The sequence below is a fragment of the Sorex fumeus genome, unplaced genomic scaffold, assembly GCF_029834395.1.
Source record: "Sorex fumeus unplaced genomic scaffold, SorFum_2.1 ptg000166l, whole genome shotgun sequence".
Classification (NCBI taxonomy): Eukaryota; Metazoa; Chordata; class Mammalia; order Eulipotyphla; family Soricidae; genus Sorex; species Sorex fumeus.
The window spans coordinates 3,184,216-3,207,207 of NW_026606223.1; the positions used below are offsets into that span (position 1 = coordinate 3,184,216).

At 46.7% G+C, this 22,992-nt stretch overlaps 1 protein-coding gene across 1 annotated transcript in view; it reads left to right on the plus strand.

Annotated features, from left to right (window-relative positions):
- BCAS1 (brain enriched myelin associated protein 1) overlaps positions 1-22,992 on the plus strand; it is a 138,026-nt gene that overhangs the window by 98,386 nt on the left and 16,648 nt on the right. The window contains exons 8-9 of the mRNA XM_056107467.1: positions 5,394-5,435; positions 14,985-15,158. Coding sequence (XP_055963442.1) covers positions 5,394-5,435; positions 14,985-15,158 — 216 coding nt within the window. The remainder of the gene's footprint in view (positions 1-5,393; positions 5,436-14,984; positions 15,159-22,992) is intronic.

The following is a 22,992-nucleotide window of genomic DNA, read 5'->3' on the forward strand; positions in this document are numbered from 1 at the left end:
CATGAGCGGGGGCTGGAGCAATAGCCCAGCGGGTAGGGCATTTGCCTTGCACCTGGCCGACCCGGGTTCCATTCTCAGCATCCCATAGGGTCCCCTGAGCACCACCAGGAGTAACTCCAGAGTGCAGAGCCAGGAGAAACCCCTGTGCATCGCCAGGTATGACCCAAAAAGCAAAAAAAAAAACAAAAAACAAAGTGACCATGAGCTAGTCTGGGCTGCCACCTGGCCCTGTTAGATACTCCCGGCCACACCACGGGTCCCAGAGCCCCAGGGAGGAGCTAGTTGGCTCAACCCACTGCCTCCACCCCCAGACCTCACCATCTGCCCAGCTCTCCTGCCTCTGCAAAGCCCTGATGAAGAATGTGTCTTGTGTGCTCTGGGAGGAGACTCCCCCTGTACCTGACAGGACTGCAGAGTCGCCCCATTAACAAGAACACTCCCGGCAACCCACAGTTCATTTACTTCCTGTGCACAGCTAAGTCAGGGGGGCTGAGTTGCTCCCCTTGCCAGGGCAGGCAACCCGATCCACTATATTCTGCCATTTCTCAGGAGCTGTTCCCCAGAACCCCTGCGCCCCCAGATTCACTGTTTCCCATGTCCCTCGGGAACGGCTACCAGGAACTGCAGAACACGCTCCCTAAGATCCCTTGCTTGTCATCTTTGTTCTGCTTCACCCCATGAACTCTGACTTCCGGGAGAGAGAGAAGGACTGAGTTCTGAAGAAGGAGAGAGAGGCAGAGAGGCAGAGGACGGGAGGGAGAGAGGGAGAGGTAGACAGAGACAGAGAGGGAGAGGATGGAAGGCTGTAGTCACAACTCCCCTTCATCTGCTTTATTCCATCCCTTCCTTTCAACACCCCTATGACCTAAGAGACCTAGCTCTGGGTTAGTGGGCTGAGGCTCAGAGAGGGAAAGTAACTTACTCTCTGTTGCACAGCTGGACCGTGAACCTTGACTCCGCAGTCCAAATGCTCCAGAATTGGCCTCGACAGGTTTTCTCTGGCGTGTGCTCAGCACTGAAAGGGGAACAGGAAGCTGGACTCTCGTGACCTGTTCTGGGGTCCTTGTACTAACCAGGAATCTCAGCTACTGGCATGCAGTACCCTCAAGGCTAGGTGACGGGGTGCAAATTTGCAGAATGAGTTTGGGTACTTTAAGGGCTCAGTTCTAAACAGTTAATGGGTCACACAGTGGGAAACTGTCTTCGTTGTCCTTCCATGCCAATGTCTCTGGTGACGTTAAGAAGAGTCTGTTCTATACTCATTCACTGCTGATGGGAGTAGTCCAGGCTTTTTGGAAAGAATCTGGAGGAACAGGGAAAAAAAAAAACTAGGAATTGAGCTTTCATGTAACCCAGCAATCCCACTCCTTGGAATATGCACCAAGGGCCTCAAAGCATAATGATGCAGAAAAGACATTTGCACTCCTGTGTTCACTGCAACAATATCCAACATTGTTCACAACATTCAACAATTCAACTATTCACAAAAGCCAAAATCCAGAAACAACCCAAGTGCCCAAGAACAGATGACTGGATACAGAAACATGGTACATAAACACAATGGAATACTACTTAGCCGTAAGAAAAGATGAAAAGAGAAAAAAAAACATGGTACATTTATTCAATTAAGGCTGGAGTGATAGTACAGCTGGTTGGGCATTTGCCTTGCACACGGCCGACCTGGGTTCGATTTCTCTGTCCCTCTCGGAGAGCCCCGCAAGTTAACGAGAGTATCCCGCCCGCACAGCAGAGTCTGGCAAGCTCCCTGTGGCGTATTCAATATGCCAAAAACTGTAACAACAAGTCTCACAATGGAGATGGTACTGGTGCCCACTTGAGCAAATCGATGAACAACGGGAGGACAGTGCTACAGTGCTCCTACACTTATACAATGGAATATTTCTTGGCCCTGAGTAGAGATGAAATATGCTGGTACATGGATGGATTTGGAGAATATTCTGCTGAGTGAAGTTAGAGAAAGAGAATGATCTCTCCTGCGTGGGTATAAAGAAACATCGTAGGGAAATAACGAATGTCTAAAGGCACAAATAGGAATGAAGAGGAGGAGGGCTGGTTTCCAGCCAGAGACTTTCTACTGTTTGGGGCAGGGATAGACTAGGCCTGGAAGGGGACAATAGGACATTGATGGAGGGAAGTGTACGCTCTGGAGAACAGAATACTGAAAGGAGGAATAAACTACCTGGCATAGAGGGAGGCAGGTTGGGATAAGGGAAGGAAACTGGGTCACTGGTAGAGGAAAACGGACATTGGTGAAGGAACTGGTGTTGGAATATTGTACGCCTCAAACTCAATCATGAATGGCTCTCTAACTCTGTAACTAACAGTGATTCGATATAAAAAAAAGAAGAATCTTTTCTTGCTATGAGTAAGAATTTGTCACAGTGCTAATAGTCACTGACTTCCCTTCCGAACAAAGACCTAAAATGAATGAGAACATAGTAAGTTTGTGATTCATTGCAATTATTTTAATATATTTCATTTTCATTTTTCATTTCATCATCCTGTTATTCATCGATTACCTCGAGCAGGCCCCAGTAACGTCTCTTTCATCCTAGCCCTGAGATTATATTCACGGCTCTTTAGGAGAATGAGACCCATCATTGTTACTGGTATTTGGCATATTTGGTACGCCACGGGGAGTTTGCCAGACTCTGCCCTGTGGGCAGGCTACATTCGATAGCCTGCAAGTTTGTCCAAAGTACAATACATACTTTTTTAATACATACTTTTAATACATACTTTTTTAATACATACTTTTTATTTATAGCAGAAGAATTCAACAGTCTGTTTCCTCAAATAATAAGACGTCTTTTCAAAAATATGCTAAAGTGGGGGTCAGGGACTTGGCTTGGTGACTAAGCACAGGCCCTGTTTGTGGGATTCCCTGAGTGCTTCAGCCCAGACAAAAAAAATGTGTTTCTCTGCATGAATATATAAATTTATGGTAATATAGGTAAATCCAGGTGGTGCCTCAACAGATGAACAGATGTAAAAATTGATGCATATTGAAGTTGGAGAAATATGTGATTAGACTCATTCCCCAATTAAGGAATGACTGTGTTCTACATGAAAACATCAAGTAGCAATTTCCTTTGGAAATAAATATATTTGTCATGCCAATTCTAAAAACTTCAGGAAGACCTGGAATCCGGGTGCCATCCCAAAGATCAAGGTCAGGAACAGAGGGTCAGCAGAGCTCCACGTACTTCTCTCAATCCTCCTTGCTAGATTCCCAGATTCCTCTGGGATATAAAAGAGAATCAATTGCAAAAAAAAAATTCCAGACACAGGAAAACGAAAGAAAACACTTTCGTTTCATTATCACTAATTGGAACAGGAAAGAAGGCTTGGAAAAACTGGAAAAAAAAAAAACTCTTTCTAAATAGTGGAAGGTTTTGTCTGTCTCACGTAAACATGGCAGCCACACTACTTTGGGTGGATCAGAGCTGGGGAAGTTTGGTTATCAAATGTGGTTTCATTCCATTTCTGCTCCTGGGGTTAAATAAGTAGCCAACACGGGTCTCAGGAAGAAGGTGTGTAGTTCCAAGGAAGCTACACGGCTTGCAATTTCTTCTGATTGCTCCACAATTTCCTAACAAGCAGAAGCTTCCAGAAAATCCAGAGTCCTAGTTTGTTTTTTTTTTTCTTTTTCCCAAGGACACATTACACCTAAGTAATCTTCAATATGAGAAGATCATTAGAAATAAATGTTCCAGAGAAAAAGTATGTTTTAAGGGGAGAAACAAAGGTACACAGGAGCCAAAAAGAAAAGGGAATCTCTACTCCTGGAAGTCATCACTGCCAGGGAAACTTGACACATCACCATTCCCACCGCTGCCTGGTGGTCCCAGCTGAAACAGGAATCTCTCTCTCTCCGCCTCCACTGTGGTGATGAGAATCCCACATGGCTAGTGCCTCATGCAAGTTATGTGTGCGTGCATGTGTGTGTATGTGTGTGTGTGTGTGTGTGTGTGAGAGAGAGAGAGAGAGAGAGAGAGAGAAAGAAAGAAAGAGAGACAGAGACAGAGACACAGAGACAGAGAGAGATAGAGAGAGTTCCCTTCTCAAGGTAAAAAAATAAAGACAAGGGGGCTGGAGCAATAGCACAGCGGGTAGGGCATTTGCCTTGCACACGGCCGACCCGGGTTTGATTCCCAGCATCCCATATGGTCCCCTGAGCACTGCCAGGGGTAATTCCTGAGCACAGAGCCAGGAGGAACCCCTGTGCATCACCGGGTGTGACCCAAAAAGCAAAAATATAAAATAAAATAAAGGCAGGCCATAGAACAAAAGAGGAGAGTTCTTGATCTGAAATCTAAGCAAAGAGAGCCCGGGGGCTCTGAGTATCCTAAAATTATTTGCAAATATTTGGGGCTAGAGTGATAGCACAGCGGGTAGGGCATTTGCACACAGCCAACCCAGGTTCAATTCCCAGCATTCCATAGGGTCCCCTGAGCATCGCCAGGAGTAATTCCTGAGTGCAGAGCCAGGAGTAACTCCAGAGAACTGCTGGGTGTGACTCAAAAAGAAAAAATAATTATTTGCAAATATTTGATTTCTTTATCGAAAGAAAAGGAGGGGTCAGCTGTGTCAAGTGAGTCCCCTCCCAAATTCACAGTTATTACTACCACCTCTGGAAAAAATATATAAGGAAGACTGATTGCTGGAAAGATGCGGAGATGGTGTCAGGGCTGCCCCTCATGGTGTTGGCATGGACCTTCATGGGCACTGGGGCTCCTCCTTCCCTATGGGAGCAGGATTGTGTCTAGCAGGTCACTGTGTCTAAAGCTGACATGCTGAACGCAGCTCTCTGGTAACCACAAATGTGGGCACCTGATGTGGACCCATGTGTAGGGCTGGTGTGAGACTCAGCTTCTGACACTGGTCACTGGGCCGAGAGGACACTGCAGCTGAGCTCAGTGCACGCTTGCCCTGTAGGGACTCTGGGGTGAATGCCTGGAACAATTCTTGCTGGAGCAGTTCTGAGCTGCTGTGTGTTTTGCTCTAACTAATGGTGTAAGCCAGACATCAACTTTGCAATCACATCATTGGTATAATTGACTGCCCCCTTCCCCCTTTCCATCAGACATCAGGAAATGTACAAGCCAATGAGCTGGTGAGTCCCAATCCTAACTGGGGTTGAGTTTTCTTTCACACCTGTGTACCAACTGTACCTGTGCACTTTTGCCTTGGTTGCATCTGAACATACGTGACTTTGAGAATCTGGCTGTATTGTTTCGTTGTGCGCCTCCTTCAAGTTCTTTTTGAAACGTGAACTGCAAATGACCACATTGCACCCGAGAGCTGTTAGCCCGACGAATACTTCACTTTCAGGTACCATCCTGATTCATGTTTTTATCTTCCTTTTATAGTCAGGCAGAGAGTCGCCGGTCCCCCCAGGTACAGAGGAGAATGTAAGTTCTGCATGCTATGACAGAATCATTCCACCTTCATCTCTGGCTTGTCAGACCTCGGGGCATTTCAGCTTGGGGTCCCATGTTTCTTGCATGTGCCAAGAGCTGTTCATCTGCTGTAGACTCTTTCACCCTTGCAAAGGCTTAGGGCCACGGGGGACTAAAGTTGGGTGAATATTCGTAATGCCCACTGACTCCGAGCAAAGTATGAGCACATGTTTGTGAGATGTGACACTGTCTCAGGGCTGAAAGAGTCTACTAGACATCAGAATACCTTCTTGCTTCCTTCAGGGACCATGAGGCTGTTCCCTCTGTTTTCATTCTGCCTTGATTGCTCCTGCCTCTTGGTTTCCATAGCAACCCACAGCTCCTCAGACTGTGAGCGGTACCCGAAACAGGTAGCCCAGGGGCAAGGGAACATCTTGCTGTAGTAGATGCTGAGACGGCTGGTGTCGGGTGGGAGAATCAGCTCTGTGGGTCTCTCCTCTGAGCCGTAGTGCCCTTCTTTCGGCATGAATCTTCCAGGGTGATGGGCAAAAATCCGCCAACTGGTGTACTTATGTCTGGAGGCAATGGCTCTGTCTGAGATGCTAACAAAAATGTGAATTCCCAGACTGTCTTCCAAGGGAGAGTAAATACCTGGGCATGGGAGCTTCCGATTCTGCACTGAAAGAAATGCAGTCTGAGCGGAATGTTCTAAGAGGGAAAGTGAATGTGTCGCTTCTAGGTGTAGAAACTAGGAACTGGGGCTTCTCATGTTGCCAAAGCAGAATGCACTTGACTCGTCTCTGTGTCTCTTTATCTACTCGCCATGAGTAGGGCTTTTCATTTTCATTTAGTTGTTGGAATTGAACAGTTGCTAAAAATCCAAAGAACTTCCAGAAATGATTTTTTTTTCTGTGATATGGAATGAGAATTAGAATAATGGCTATAATTCTTGTTAGGGAGTCCTTCGAGATCTGTTATATTGTAGATTTTTTCTTTCCTCCTTTCTCTCCCACTTCTGCCTTCCCTCCTTTCACTTCTTCTCTCCCTTCTTTCTTTCCAACCCGTCTTCCTCCCGTCTTCCCTCCCTTCCTTCCCCTTTTTCCTTCTTCCCTTTCTTACCTCCTTCTTTCCTTCCTTTCTTCCTTTCCCTTGTTAATCTGTTCTTCTCTCTCCAAAATTAATAGCTCAGAAAAGCTCTGGCCACTCATAATTCCAGAAAATTCTCTTGAATTGCTGATTTTTTGAGAACGTGAAACTCTCTAGTTCAGCAGCATGCAGGGAGGAACTGATTCGCTCCTTCCCCATGAACTGGACATTTGAAGCTGCTTGTTAAGCCCCAAGCATGTTAGCTTTAAGGTTCTTGAGGAACCAAAGATGGAAATGTTCATCTGAGGCACCTGGGCCTCTCCCAGATCACGCGCCAAAATGCAGTGCAGCCCTCTATGGGGGAAATGCTGAAGATCTCATTTTCTAATGTGAAATTTGAACCAAAACATGTAAACATGAAGCAAAGTGAATTCTTTTTTTTTTCTTTTTTGCGTCACAGCCAGCATTGCTCAGGGGTTATTCCTAACTCTGCACTCAGGAATTACTCCTGGTGGTGCTTGGGGGACCATATGGGATGCCAGGGATTGAGCCGGGTTGACTGAATGCAAGGCAACTAGACTACTACCTACCCGCTGTACTACTGCTCTGGCCCCCACAGTAAATTCTTTTTTTTTCTTTTTGGGTTACACCCAGCGTTGCACAGGGGTTACTCCTGGCTCTTCATGGCTCTTCACTCAGTAATTACTCCTGGCAGTGCTCGGGGGACTATATGGGATGCTGGGAATCGAACCCGAGTCAGTCACATGCAAAGCAAACGCCCTACCTGCTGTGCGATCACTTCAGCCGCCCCCCAGTAAATTCTTGAGACTGAAAGAAAATACAAAAGCTGGAAAAGTTATGAGAAAACAAAACAACAACAACAAAAAGCAAAGTACTTTCTCAAGAAAATCAATATGACAAAAAAGTTCTCTGAATTGCTTTCCCCAACAAAGAAGATTTCTATGTTCCCATTTCAGCATTTCTACCTTAACTACTTTTAGTGTTTGCTTATTTGTTTTGGGGGTCACCCCAGCAGTCCTCAGGGAGTATTCCTGGTTCTGTGCTCAGGGACCACTCATGGTGAGGCTCTGGGGACCATATGGGATGCTAGGGACCGAACCCAGGCTTACTTACATACAAGACAAGCATCCTACCCACTGGACTATCTCGCCAACCCTTTTTTTTTTTTTTGCTTTTTGGGTCACACCTGGTGAAGATGCTCAGGGGTTACTCCTGGCTCATGCACTCAGGAATTACTCCTGGCAGTGCTCGGGGGACCATATGGGATGCTGGGAATCGAACCCGGGTCGGCCACGTTGGCTGCGAGCAAGGCAAACACCCTACCCACTGTGCTATCGCTCCAGCCCCCTCTCCAACCCTTTAAGTAGCTTTTCATTACAGTGCTGGGCCTGAAGTGTTACGATATCACCCACCACCCTCAGGCTAGGCCACATCCTACACACAAGTTTACTCATCTATTAAAACGCCAAAATAACATCACCTACGCACTGGGGTCTTGCGAGGGTCCGAGGAGCGACAGGTGTGATGTAAAACATAGAAAGAACTCGGGACTTCTGAAATGTGTCAGCCATTGCATCAATTTTGGCCCATCAATTACATTTTGTATAACCCATGAGCTGAAAAACGCTATGAATACTTTGATTGAAAAACCATCCCAAAAAAGAGTGTATTGTGCCATGTGGAAATTACTCGAATCCAAACATGAGTGGCGTGAGTAAGTTGTATTAGAATGCAACCCCACGTGTTCCTTTAGAAATTCAGAGTACTTGGCCTCCCCAGCAGAGCAGCCTAGCTGCCCCCAGGCCAGTGCAGGACGGATCTACCTCCCCCGAGACCCACTCGGCGGTGGCAATTGTCACACTAGGAGTGGGCAATTGGGGACTCTACTGCCTGCTGAAAATGTGCGGCTCTCAGCTGACCGTGAGAAGGCATGCATCTAATGAGGAAGGTCATTTCCTCCTCCCAAATAAAAGAGCAGAACCACGTGGTCCTTCTAACTTCAAAACTGGAAAGAAGGTGTGCTTCACTGTCCTGCAAGGGCATTTTTAACATGCATCTTCTGGGCCTAGGAAGGATTCTGGGGGCTGGAGTGATAGCACGGCGGGCAGGGCATCTGCCTTGCACACGGCTAACCCGGGTTCGATCCCCAGCATCCCATAGGGTCCTCTGAGCACTGCCAGGAGTAATTCCTGAGTGCATGAGCCAGGAGTAACCCCTGTGCATTGCCAGGTGTGACCCAAAAAGAAAAAAGAAAGAAAGAAAGAAAGAAAGAAAGAAAGAAAGAAGGAAGGAAGGAAGGAAGGAAGGAAGGAAGGAAAGAAAGAAAGAAAGAAAGAAAGAAAGAAAGAAAGAAAGAAAGAAAGAAAGAAAATTCTGTTTGCTTGGTGAAATTTCTCTACAAGTTTCCAAGCCAGTCCGGCAACCCCTCCAAGGCCAAACTGTATTTTTCAAGCACCGGATAGAGTGATTTCAGCATTCCTCCATGTTCGCTAGAAAGAACAATCAAGCTGCCAAAGGCCACAGATCAGTGTTTCTCCTCAGGGGCTTCAGAAGTCATCAGGGGCCTGTCCTTCCAAACCACCAATATCACAAGGTGCCCCCTCTATGACCCTCAAGTCACAGGGTGACTAGAATCAATGTGCAAATTAATTGGGAGGGCATCTCTTCTTCCCCCAGTTAAGGAAACAGGCTGTTTCTCTGCTTCAGGAAGTCATCTCTTGGCTGAAAGCTGAAAGCAAAGCCCACCTCCACCTGCATGTAAAAGGAAACGAACTTGATTGGTTCTCAGCCCTCGAAAGGAGAATTGGATTCAAATAAAACTGTATCCTCCCAAGGCTCCTTCTGGTCCGGCAACCTGTTCCAGTCTCCAACATCACAATGCCCAGACCAGAGGCCAGGAGGGGCCCCAACCATAGCGCCTGCCCTTGGTTCTCTTTCATTGAACTCACCTGGACTCACGTGCTCCATTGGGTCACTTGTTGCAGGGGCTAGTGCAGGCATCACCGAGTGCCCAGGGCAGTGGCTTTCAGAGCACAGATTGGGTTTTCTCACACATGCCCATACTGCCTGTCAGCTCTGCGTGGGCTGTCTCCATGTCTCTTCCCACTGAGGTCTGCACTTGTGAATCAGCGCCTTCAACACGGAAGTGCTAATGTAGCCGCCACAGAGGGAAACGGTGGCCCCAAGTGAACCGTGCAAGCTCTCAGGGTTTCCTTCAGTCCTGCTCTGTGACTCCGGCCCCTTTTTTTTGGCAGTCCCCAGTGATGGATGTGACTGTGATTGTCCCCAGGAAGGAGGGTGAATTAAACCGGAAGTGAAACATGCGGCCATATCCTCCTGGCCCTGAGCACTGGGGCCCAGGAACTAAATCAGGTTGACTGGCTTGGACCTGCTCAACATCTTCGCCCCAGAAACATCACTGGTAGGGAGGATTGGTTCTCACAGCCAGCAAAACTGGAGACGCTACAAAAAAAAAAAAAAGGAGAAATCAGTTGCTGGGTAGAAAAATGAATTTCACCTCTTGGTAACCAAAGAATCATACCCCATATCCAAGCAGGAAGAAGATCAGAAAGATTCGAAAAGAAAGACTTCTTGTTTTGGTTTGGAGGCCACAGCTGGTGGTGCTCAGGGATTACTCCAGATCGGGGCACATGGGCTGGAGTGATAGCACAGCTGGTAGGGTGTTTGCCTTGCACGCGGCCGACCTGGGTTCGATTCCTCCACCCCTCTCGGAGAGCCCCGCAAGTTAACGAGAGCATCCCGCCCGCACAGCAGAGCCTGGCAAGCTCCCCGTGGCGTATTCAATATGCCAAAAACACTAAGAACAAGTCTCACAATGGAGACGGTACTGGTGCCCGCTCGAGCAAATCGATGAACAATCGGAGGACAGTGCCACGGTGCTACAGGGCACGTGGGACAGACGTAGTGACAGAAATTGAATCTGAATTGACTGCATGCAAGACAAGTAAGTGCTTTACACACTGAGCTATCTCTCTGGCTCCTAAATTAAAAATTCAATATCCATGCAGTTATGTTGGGGGTGGTTAAAGTGAAGAAAATCTATCTTACTGTAAATCAGTCTCTGAAACCTATAGAAATAGAATTTCAGGACTGAGTCGGACACTATACAGGAGGCAAAGGTTAAAAACTTCTGCTAAGAGTTGCCTTGTAAACATATTAGCCACCTTTGTGTAACAATGAACAATATGCCCCTTGGAAATTAAGCAAATGGGACTTTAATTCTGAGCTACCACGTAAGCCTGGTTTTCATTATGTCCCTCATCCCCCAAATTGAAATGTGCCGGCACCGACCTGCGTCCTCTGTAAGGAAATGCATTTTTTTCCCCAAAGCCTGGGTCTGGAAGGAAAGCGGAAAACTCTCCAAATCCAAATCAAACACTTCTGTTTGTCTATGCAGATCAGCTCCCTGCTTAGTTCGGATCCTTTTACATTTCCACACTGGATGTCGGTGGATTTTCCTTGGCTGCCAAAAGACCCCTTCTTGGCCTGACATCAAAGGGTATACGAGCGTCTTTAGAAGTGCCCCCTCCTCGTTTGGCTACTGCCCGAGTTGCATTTGGAAGGATGGACGCTGGCCTCCGATTTATGAGTTGACGCCTCTTGGCATTTGGAAAGGCCCAGCTTGAGAACCACTGGCCGTCAAATGAAATTGATTTATAAAGTCATTGCCGTATAATCTGGGCGTTTCATTGTGTGAGTAATTGCTCCTTAAGGCCTTCGTGCCCACAAAAGAACTTGTTGCTTCCAAGTCAGACTCCCAGTGAACTCGGAGCGCTGGGTCATTACCTAGCTGACAGCTGTTTCCTATTCTGTCACCCTTCCCCTGGCTCTTAGGCAAGCTTGGCGGCTCTCACTCTCCACCATCCTGCAAATCACCGAAAGCATTTAATTGTGATTGATCTAAACCAGTAATACCACTCTCCTCACCAATCATTAGCCTAAAGGTATGACCATTTCTGGCAATGAAATGTACCTGAAAGTAGGAGAACCATAATACAAGTCTTTTGCTATGATCTCCCTTCTAAGGACATTAGGTTAAAGATGCGATGTATGGAACAGTGGCAGCTACTTTGTATCCACGAGCTAGCAATAAAAAGGATGAACATTTGGCATCCCACGGAGAGCAATGCCAAAGAATAGCAAGAACCCAAATTCTTAGGTGATTTTAGAACCACTGAATCAAGCTGTGTTTTCAAACTTCTTATTCATTATAGGAAGTCAAGTCAACATCCAATAGTCGGTTATCGTCAGACAGCCCCTGACCAAGTCAATCATTCAGATTATTGGTGTAGAATAACATGGTCATAATATCTCCTGTCCCAGTCATGTCTCCTTGGATAAAGTATGAAAAATTCTTTGCACAGCACTGAGCATAGTAAGAGGTAGTTATTAATATCATCTCTAAATAATAAGTATGTGCCGGTGGATGATTTTTCATGATTCATGTCCATAAAGTAACAAGCTCTTGTGTGACATGAGTAACAACCATTAAGATAAATTGAAGTGCTTATTAAGTATTAGGCACTTCCTCACTGATATACATTGTCTTATTTATTATTATTTTGGCTTTTTGGGTTACACCCAGCGATGCACAGGAGTTACTCCTGGCTTTGCACTCAGGAATTACTCCAGGCAGTGCTCGTGGGACTCTATGGGATGCTGGAAATTGAACCCGGATCAGCCACGTGCAAGGCAAATACCCTACTCACTGTGCTATTGCTCCAGCCCCTACATTGTCTGATTTATTATTTTAAAAAATGACTTTTGGGAGGGCAGATTGTCCCCATGGAGAAAACAGAACAACACAAAGAAGTTGAGAAAAGGCAAGAAGCAACAATTAGACCCAGGGAGGCGGGCATAAGAATATGCCAGTCTGTCCCCGTGGGAGGCTGACCCCATGTCAGGCCATTGGTGGGGGAGGCTTGTTTTTCAGAAATGCTCTTGAATGAAATTGACCGTGGTGTGCAAATCCACATCGGGTTTGCCTGCCAATCGCAATCTCTTGCTCCATTCTGGCCTCTGAGTGAAATAAGCCTGAACCCCAGACTGACATTCAAATGGAGCTGACGAAGCCTCTTCAGAAAATGGCCTGGGAGACCTCTCAGATCACGGCCAGCTTGGCCCACCCCTGCTTGTCCTGCTTCTCCTGTCTTTGCATAGAGAGCGAAGAGACTAGTCTTTCCTCATGAGACAAGTCTTTCTTCACGCAGATTGATTTGCAAACCGACGGTATCCTCTGGAGAAAGAAAGGAAGATGGTTTCTCACCAGCAAATGGTGCCTCATTCCTTCTCCAACAGCCAAAGCAAGCCCGTGGAGGAAGCTGGGGACCAGGAACAGGCAAAGACAAAGACAACGACGCCGTTGGCCGTGTGGTTCTTTTCTGCGAGGCTGGAGGTGGTAAAAGAAAAGACCAGAAGTAAGGACTGTCAGCTTGGCAGGTCCGATACAATCTCTGCCGCATGCTTTTCATGTTAAAAAAAAAAATTTACCATGCTCTCGGCAGTAACACCCATGCTTAGCTCAGGGGTCATACCCGAGCCAGCAGAGGGAGGAGGTTGGGTTGTTGTCTACCATCGCTGCTGGAAACAAGAAAACTCTAGAACTCGCTCAAGGCCAGTGAACTCCAGCCTGTGACAGAGACCCCTGCAAAGGCAGATATTGTCCTGTGTGTACCTGAGACCCCATGCAAAAGGAGCATGAAACGGGCGTGGAGTGAAGTTGGCCATCTCAGAGCAGTGGATTGGACCTTCTGTCTTGACCCTTCTGCTGGTGGCTGGCCCTCTATTCCGCACGGTGCACCTCCTCCTGCCACCTCTCCCAGTTATCCCAGAAAGAAGCACAGTTCACAGGGGTCCTTGGCCACTGCTTTCTATAGCTTCATTCATGTTTCTTCTGAAAGTGTGAACATCAATTCCATAACCCGTCTACTCACTCCTCCGGGCAGAGGTGGGAAATGCATTTGTGAGAAATCCAGTCTGACGAATGCAGTGTATTCCCTCGAAAGGTTCTACCCCTCTCCTCGGCAAAAGAGGACAGTTTCAGGGCCAGAGAGATAGTACAGCAGGTACAGTCTCTATTTGCCTTGCACACAGCCAACCTGGGTTCGATCCCCGGCATCCTCCATTGTCCCCTAAGCTCCTCAGGAGTGATCTCTGAGCGCAAAACCAGGAGTAAACCCTGAGCACAGCCAGGTGTAGCCTCCAAACAAAACAAAGACATTTTCATAGTCTCAGGGAACTGGGATGGGCATGAGAGATGTCAAAATCACCATCTCTGGGGTCAGATTCTTTTTTTTTAACCTAAAATAATTTTTTTTCATTTTATTTATTTATTTTTATTTTTTTCCCTTTTTATTGATTCACCTGTGAGGTACAGTAACAGAGTTTTCATGTTTGAGCTTTGATCACACAATCATCACACACCTATCCCTTCATCAGTGCACGTTTTCCACCACCAAAGTCCCCAGTATTCCCACCCCTCCCTCATTCCACACCTACCCCTGCCTGTGTGACAGACAGTTTTCACAATACTCTCAACTTTGGTTATCTTTGATATTTGAGCCCAGTCCCACCACCACTCATACCTGCCGAAAATGCAAAGCTAGACAATGTTTTTTTATCACTTGTTATGGATACCATATAATGTCTCTAGGAATTCTAAAATTTTAATAATTAGGGTCTGGAGAGATCACTGCAGCAAGTGTCTTGGATCCGAGATTCGTTTGTGTGTCTCTGGATCATGGACGTGTGGGAGTTTAAGTAGATGATGGCCATGTGTGGGCATTATCTCAGAGTCTCATCAGGGCAGAGGGAAGGAGAAGGACTGACTCCTTCCCTGTCCCATGAGGACTGGCATTTCCCGCCACCCCCACTCATACCTGGAGCTTTTTGCTGAGCTCTGGAAGATGGCAGCCGCTGGGATTCCTCCTAGAGGCCAGGCAGAGGGATGGCACCTGCCCCCAACTGAGTGACCCGGTGAAAATGGCCTATTGCAAAGTCCAGATCGAAAGCTCCCACACAGCCATGATCCCGAGACACACAAATGACTCTCGGACCCAAGCAATTTGCTGCAGAGATGGCTCTGGGGTCAGATTCTTGAGGAAATGATCACTCCTGAGTTGACCCAAGCCCAACACAAGTCACCTTAATAGCCGACCAAAATAGTGTGGAAGCCAGAGACTCAAGAGACTCGTGGTATGAGGAAGTCCTCGGGGAGGGAGCTTCTGTCCAAGCTTTGTGCTTTGCAGGGGTCAAGAATTTGGCCACTTGGGAGTCGCTCTATTGGATAATCATTGGAAATGGGTGTCACCGCGCTTCTTGGTCCTACTTCATACCCCAGCTGCATGCCAACAAGGGCCGTCGCTTAATCCAACAGGTTTTCGGGGAGCTGTTGATGTTGTTTTCACTGTCTTATTACCGGGTAAAATAATCCAGGTGGTGTGTGAATCACCAGTAGAGGCGCAGGCAAGCCAGGAGTTGGAGTCTGACTTAGACACAGTGGATCTCGGCGGAGGAGCAGAGGCCGCCCCCGAGCCCGCAGAGGCCAAACTCAAACGTGAAGAGCGAAAACCATCCAGAACGTCCCTGAGGGCGTTTTTCAGGCAAATGGTAAGCTGGGGGCTATGGGGGCGTGATGAGCCCTGAGCGTCACTCTAACCTATCTAGGGGTTCGGGGAAACTGAGGCTTGGAGGGATATAATAGAAAGTGAGATCAGGACTGTTTGGCTCAACACCCACCAGGATTCTTCTTGTCCTCCTCGAGGTGATGAGGAGGTGACTGAGAGGAATGTGCCGTCCAGGAAAAAGGGCCCCCCTCTCTCATGAGAATAAAGGAGAGGGGTCCCAGGAGGGCTGAGACTTCATTGTCAGAGGGGCTCCCTGGAGAGAAAGAGGGGTCTGGAGGGAAAGCCCTTCTGTGGCTCTGATCTGGTCCAGGGAAAAAAGATGTCTGTTCACGGATGGTACCCTCGATGTTGGCACTAACCCAGGCTACTCTCTCTTTCACGGGCCCTCAATTTGAGCCCATTCTAGCTCCAGGTTAGAAATGAATGTTTCTGCTCACTTTTAAGCATATTTTTTTGTACCATCTCCTTTTATGTCTGGCAAATGAGCTGCTGTTTCCTTGGAAAAGACATCTACTCACATTACAGCATATGATACTTTGAAAGGATTAAATAAGTCTATTGAAAGGATTAAATAAGAAATCATTTCTAGTGGCCAGAGTGACAGTACAGTGGGGAGGGCGTTTGCCCTGCACACAGCCGACCCGGGTTCGATTCCTGGCATCCCATAGGGTCCCCCAAGCACCACCAGGAGTAATTGCTGAGTGCTGAGCCACAAGTAACCCCTAAACATTGCTGGGTGTGACCCAAAAAGCAAAAAAAAGTAATTTATATATATATATACATATATATATATAGAGAGAGAGATATCTATATATATTGACTTTGAAACAAATTTCTGGGTTTGGAGGGCTTGGGTGCAATTGAGCGCAGGATTAAATGCGGGTCTGCTGCCTACAAAGCAAGCAAGTACCATAACCCTATACTATTTCTTGAGCCCTGGGAAAATTCTTTTTTTTTTTCCTTAAATTTTTATTAATGAAACACCATGAGGTACAGTTGTAGACTTACGAAGTTTTGTGCTTGGGTTTCAGTTATGCAATGATAGAGGACCAATCCCTCCACCAGTGCCCATTCTCCACCACCACTGATCCCAGTATCCCTCCCACCCCCATCCCCCCATCCCACCCTGCCTCTGTGGCAGGGCATTCCCTTTTGTTCTCTCTCTCTTATTGGGTGTTGTGCTTTGCAAAGAGACATTGAGTGGCAATCTTGTTCGGTCTATAGTCTACTCTCATCACGCATTTCCCATCCTGAGAGGAACCTCCCAACACCCTTTATTTGGTGCTCCCTTCTCTATCTGAGCTGCCTTTTCCCCTAGCGTGTGCGGTTGTCCTCAAAGCCATGGAGTAATCCTCCTGGTACTTATCTCGACTATTCTTGGGTGTAGTCTCCTATTTTGTTACTTTATGTTCCGAGCCCTGGGAAAATTCTAAGGGTGCTATGTAAATGATACAAATGCGGACAAAGCTAATTCATACATAATTCCAATGAGGAAATAACAATATAATTTTCTGTTTTGGAGGGGGATAGTTGGGGTCACGTGTGGTGGTGCTCAGGGCTTATCCCCAGCTCTGTGCTCGGGGATAACTCCTGGTGGTGCTCTGGGGGGCAACCCAGATTTGGTCCCAGGGGTCAAACCTGAGTCAGGCAGGTAAAGCATCTAACCACTGCACTCTCTCCAGCCCTGACAACATGACTTTCTAACATTGAGCCTGCAGAACTCCATTGGTGATTTTGTCCCCCACTTAGTCATTAGAACGGGAAGAATATGGACAGACATCTTCCTCATCTATGAAGAATCTTTTATATTAAACACCTAAACCATCAGGAACTTAAATAATAGCATTCCACAAAAATCCAAATTGGGAGACATAAACAAAAACCATGTGAAAGGTCACTGGTTTAATTCTCAGTAATGGAAAGCAAACTTAAATTCCCGAGTGCCTTCAGCAGTTTAATCCTTTGAAAAAGCAACTCTAATTTCACTGCCACAACCTGTTAAGAAATTCTTTCTAGTACCCCAAACGTGACCAGACAAGAGCCTTCCCGCTGGGAGTCGAGGCATATTGGAAATCAGTCTACTGGACACTGTTGGTGGCGGCCATTCTCCCCTCGTGGTGGGCTTGACAGAAGATGTAAGGGTCCCCCAAGCACTGTGACCTGTGCAGCTGAGCCCCCCAACTCTGAACTCCTGGTCATTTATTCTGCCATGTGATACTGAAAGTGGGGGTTAAGGTATGATTTTTTTTAACTAAACATTACTCAATGTCAGAAAGAAAAGAACACTAAGTCTATTTCAGGAAACCCATCTGAATCATAAATGGATCCACAAATTGTTCATTATAATCATTGAGAGTGAACTCTTTTCTTTTTATAAAAAAATTATTTATTTATTGAATCACTGTGGGAAAAGTTACAAAGCTTTCAGGTTTAAGTCTCAGGAGTGACCTCTTTTCTTGCTTCTAAATGGAGTTGAGATATACTGCCCACCCAACCATGGAAGAAAAAAAAAAAAACCTTTCTCTGGCAAACAGCCACTATGAATCTACTTTAATTAAGGAACTTCTAAGGAACCACCTTTTATGTCCATTCAAAATAAGTCCGTCATGGGGCCGGAGCGATAGTACAATGGGTAGAGCGTTTGCCTTGCATGCAGCCAAACCGGGTTCAATCCCCAGCATTCCATAGGGTCCCCCAAGCACTGCCAGGACTAATTCCTGAGTGCAGAGCCAGGAGGAACCCCTGAGCATCACTGGGTGTGGCCCAAAAAGCAAAATAATAATAAAAATAAATCCATCTAATAAATATACATCTGTTCCATAGAGAATGCAAATATTAAAATTCATCTTCCAGAACTTTTTGTTCTTATTTGGGGATAGTCTCTATATTAAAACTGGGAAATTTCTGTTTCTTAGGGGAACAAGATAGAAAGAGAAGAATTCTTTGGGATTGGTTCTCTTTGGGATAAAGAGAATACATATTTCACAGATCATGTCCATTATTATTACTCAGTGCTCACTAGGAAGGTTATTCCTAGGACTGAAGAGATAATGCAGTGAGTTGGGAGCTCACCTGGCAGAAGGATGACCTGGGTTCCATCTCTTGCTTCCCTTACAGTCCCCCGAGCACCACCAGGAGTGATTCCTGAGTGCAGAGCCAGGAGCAACCTCTGAATATTGCAGAGTGTGGTCCAAAAACAAAACAAAAAAAGAAGGGTGATTCCTGGGACTTGACCATGAGTCTTTCTTTTGAATGTTTAAACTCCATGCACCCGTGATTCTAGGGATTTCCCCTAAAATCCCAGACTTCTTCTTTACTCTTTTATCCTTTTGAAAAATCTCATTAGAGTTCACCCATTTGATTAGTTAAAATATGCAAAATACACCAAAGGCATGAACTGAATCATTTACCACCGTCCCCAACCTCCCTGTTGCTCACTCATTTCCATTACAGGCCCTAGACTCGGGGGCATTCAAGTTTTCAGCCCCTAATCTAGAGCCCCCTGATTCTTTAGAACTTCTTTGAATCACACCGTAGACTTATCCCCCTTTAATGAACCGCTCCCATTGACGAATCACTTGGCTTGTGTCTCTCTTTTTGCTTCTCGTTCATTGACTGTTTCACAAATATTGATGGCACGTCCACTAGACGCCGGACACAGGGATGCAGTCATGGACCTGCACGGGGGTAGCCCATGATGCTCATGGAGAATGAAGCCGCAGGAAGAAAATAAAATTTGAACCCTACCCTGCACCCTGATACCACACACCCACACCTCAGTTGCATTCCTAACCCCGGGATTTACAAAGTTGCCCCTGGTTGAGTCTTAGGCATATGAGAGTTCAACACCAATCCCACCACCAGCGTCAGCTTCCTTCCACCAGAGTTCCAGAATTCCCTCCCCACCCCCAATCCCACCCCATCCCCGCCTGTCACCTTGACAGGCAGGTTAAAAGTGGTTGCAGCTGGGGGTCTCCTGTTTTCAGGGTTGTTGAGTCTGTGTTTGGGGTCTATGGCTATACCACTCTCCCATATCACCCACCTAAGCCCTGGTGGTTACTCACCCATGACTTCTTGTTCTCGTCTCTCCCACCCTCCCTTGATTTCTTTTCTTCTCTGTCCTTCTCCACTTCAAACACTGGGGTCAAGGGTGATCTAGGCGTCCCCCCTTTTACATTTCCTGTAGACCTCAGCTAAGTGAGGTCATCCTGTGCTCAACTTCCTTCTTCTGTCACGGTCTTTCCCTAATACTCCCGAGTGGTAGTAGGTAGCCAGAAGTCAGCCTCAACCGTTTATTTGGAAAATGAAACACCTTGTATGGCTTCCAAATGCATGTCAAGTTTTTGGAATTATGCAGGAGGGTAAATTCCCTTGAAACTTGACAACAGAGATAGCATTTGGCCAGTGTGTGTGTGTGTGTGTGTGTGTGTGTGTGTGTGTGTGTTAGGAGCCGGTGGGAGGAGGGGTGGCTATTGTTTAAGGAAAATAAATGAATATGTCAAACTGATTTTAGACCTTGTTAGCAAAAGATGATTTTATTTAAATAGCTGATTTAATGAAGAGAAAATTGTAAAGCAAGTTTAAATTGTGCATTCAATGTTTCCATTAGCAGCTGGGCGATTCTGTCTTTTAGCTTTTGACTTTAAATTCAGGTGGTGGGGGGAGGAGTTGTCCATACCCTGGGCTGACTCCTGACTCCTGCCTTACCCTGGCAGTGCTCAGGGGATCCTATTGGGTGCCAAGGATTAAACCATGCATACAAGTCCAACAGCTTACCCTTGTACTATCTCTCCAACTCTATTTGAAGTATTTATTTCAGAGAACATTTATTACTATCCCATGACAAAGAAACTCTTGGCAGAGTATTTTTTTTAAAATAAGTGTGTGGACCAATTCATGTCCCCCTGGAAAAGCTTGAAGTCTTATCATCTTTAATATTAAGACTTTAATAGGCGTCTACCCATGTTTTAACGCATTAAATAATCACTGAAAGAATTTTCGCCTCTTTCAATAGTAATACTGCTATTTCTGACAGCTGGAAAAAATAAGCTTTTGTGGTTTGGATCGTTTAATGCAAAACCCAACACGAATCATTCCCATTCGTCTCGGAGTGAGGGCTCGGCAAGGTGATGAGAGGGAGTGAAAGAGGGGGACCCAGAGAGGATGCAGGGGGCAGAGCGCATGTTCGGACACAGGACATTCTATCCTCAGGACCCCAGTCTCCCGAGAGCCCCAAAAACTTCAAAGAAAGGAAGACAGGAGGGAAGTGGGTGGAGAGGACAGTTAATGTTGGACAGGCCTCAGGTGAGTTTCATAAGACCCCTTAGTCCAAATTTGGCATTCAGGAACTTTTGCATACTACTGCTTTTTAATTTATTGGGGTTTTTTGTGTTTATTTGGGGGCCTCACCCAGTGGTACTCAAGCGTTATTCCTGGTTCTGCACTCGGGAATCACTCCTGACGGGCTTAGGGGATGACCCTATGGGGTCCTGGGGACTGAAGCCAGGTCGGCCCCATGCAAGGCAAGTGCCTCCCAGCTGTACTATCGCTGTGGCCCCCACACTGCTTTCTATAGTTCAAAATGAACAGAAAAGTTGTAGAAAACTTGAGATCCTCTATTTGGAGAGGTGAATCTTCCTGACAACCCGGAATCCGTTTCAGGCCTCTCTCCCCGATCCAAGACTGGCAAAGACAGGGAGAGAGAAAAAGCAAAGTGAGCTCTGACTGGCAGAATACCTAACACGTTCCAGATGAAAACAACGGCAGAAAAATCAAAACCTCCCTAGCCCCAGGGATAAGGCAGGATGGGGCGAGCTTGGTTCCTCGTTCATTCAGTAGGTGATGAGCCTGGTTCCCTTGGCTCGCTGGGTCTTGCAGATCACCAGAGACAGACAAATGAGGATCTTCACTATTTCCAAAACCCTGGGAATCTTGGTCAGAGATTCTTACAACAGCCAGAATTCTGGAGGCCAGAGGACTCCTCAGGCCTTTGAGCAAGACCAGAACTGGTTGTCGGGAGAGATAACCACCAAGAGAGCATCCATTTTTTTTCTCCATATTCTCAAGCAAGAATGGTTCTTGTAAAATAAATAAATAAATAAATAAAGCAGAAGGCCCCAAAGAAGAAAACAAACAAACAAAAAAGACCATTTTCCATCAAAGTGAATTTAAATTTAATAGGGAGGGGGGCTGGAGCGATAGCACAGCGGGTAGGGTGTTTGCCTTGCACGCAGTTGACCTGGGTTCGATTCCCAGCGTCCCATAGGGTCCCCAAGCACCACGAGGAGTGATTCCTGTGTGCAGAGCCAGGAGTAACCCCTGTGCATCGCTGGGTGTGACCCAAAAAGCGAAAAACAAAAACAACAACAACAACAAAAATTGAACACAGAGAGTGGGAAGCCTTATTTATGCCCTGGCGTGAACAGCTTGGTAAATCCCACATCAATGATATCCCTGAAGCATCCAGACCCCAGGGGTGCCGAGCGAAGAAAGACGTGTTGCATACTTAGCCCGGTAGAAAACTTCCATCCAGGTGTTCGCTCCATCCCACTCCCCAGACCAGGCTCCGGGAAGGCTGCTTTGGGTTTGGGATAGGATGTAGGAGTTCCCATCCCACAGCCCATGTGAAGTCTTCTGAACTGGACAGCAGCCCCAGTTAGTACTTAGAGACCAGCATGGATGGACCCCAAACCTCGGCGTGTCCTGCAAACATTCCTATTTGAACTTTATCAATCTTGACCCAAGGAAAGGTAAAGGTAAAGGTAAAGGCCCTCCCGTTGATCGTCGATTTGCTCGAGCGGGCCCAGTAATGTCTCCATTGGAGACTTTGTTGTTACTGTGTCTGGCATATCGAATACTCTCGGTAGCTTGCCGGGCTCTCCGAGAGGGGCGGAGGAATCGAACTCGGCTCGGCCATGTTGGCCGCTTGTAAGGCGAACACCCTACCGCTGTGCTATCACTCCAGCCCCAACCCAAGGAAACTCGTTGTTTTTCCTACTTCGGTAGCTTCAGAAGATGCCTGGGCAAATCCTTGTGGATTCCACGATGCCTCCTTCCTACTGGGGCTGTTGTGGAGGTTGGTCAAGAGGATGCAATGTGGAGTCAGGGCAGCGGGTAGGGCGCTTGCCTTGGATGGATGTGGCTGACACTCAGGGTCAATCCCTGACACCCTGGAAAAGCTTGAAGTCTTATTGTCTTTACTATTAAGACTTTAATAGGCGTCTACCCATGTCTTAATGCATTAAACATGTAGGGTCCCCTGAGCACATAGAAGTGATTCCTGAGTGCAGAGCCAGCAGTAACCTCTGTGCGCTGCGGGTGTGACCCTTACCCCACTCCCCCAAAATAAAAAATTCAAGAGATAAAGTCTGTGCCAGGACCTCTCTCTCTAGCCTGAGACTTCCAGCCCAATGCTTGATTCTCTGAGCTTGGCCATTACACGGGAGAGATAAAAGCATTGCTCTGCTCTATTCTGACACGATGTGTAAGTGAGCAGACGGCTGTTCTATTGTTGATTAGCACAGTGCCAAGCACATGGTAAATACGTTGCTGAAAGCTCTAAGTGATTTGAGGGTTGGAGCGATGGTACAAGCGCTTGCCTTGCACTGGGCTAACCTGGTTCAATCCCCGGCATCCCATAGGGTCCCCCAAGCACCACCAGGAGTGATTCCTGAGTGCAGAGCCAGGAGGAACCCCTGTGCATGGCTGGGTGTGAAAAAATAATAATAATAATGATAATGATAATAATAATGATAGGGCTGGAGCGATAGCACAGCGGTAGGGCGTTTGCCTTGCAGGCAGCCAGCCCAGCTGAGCCG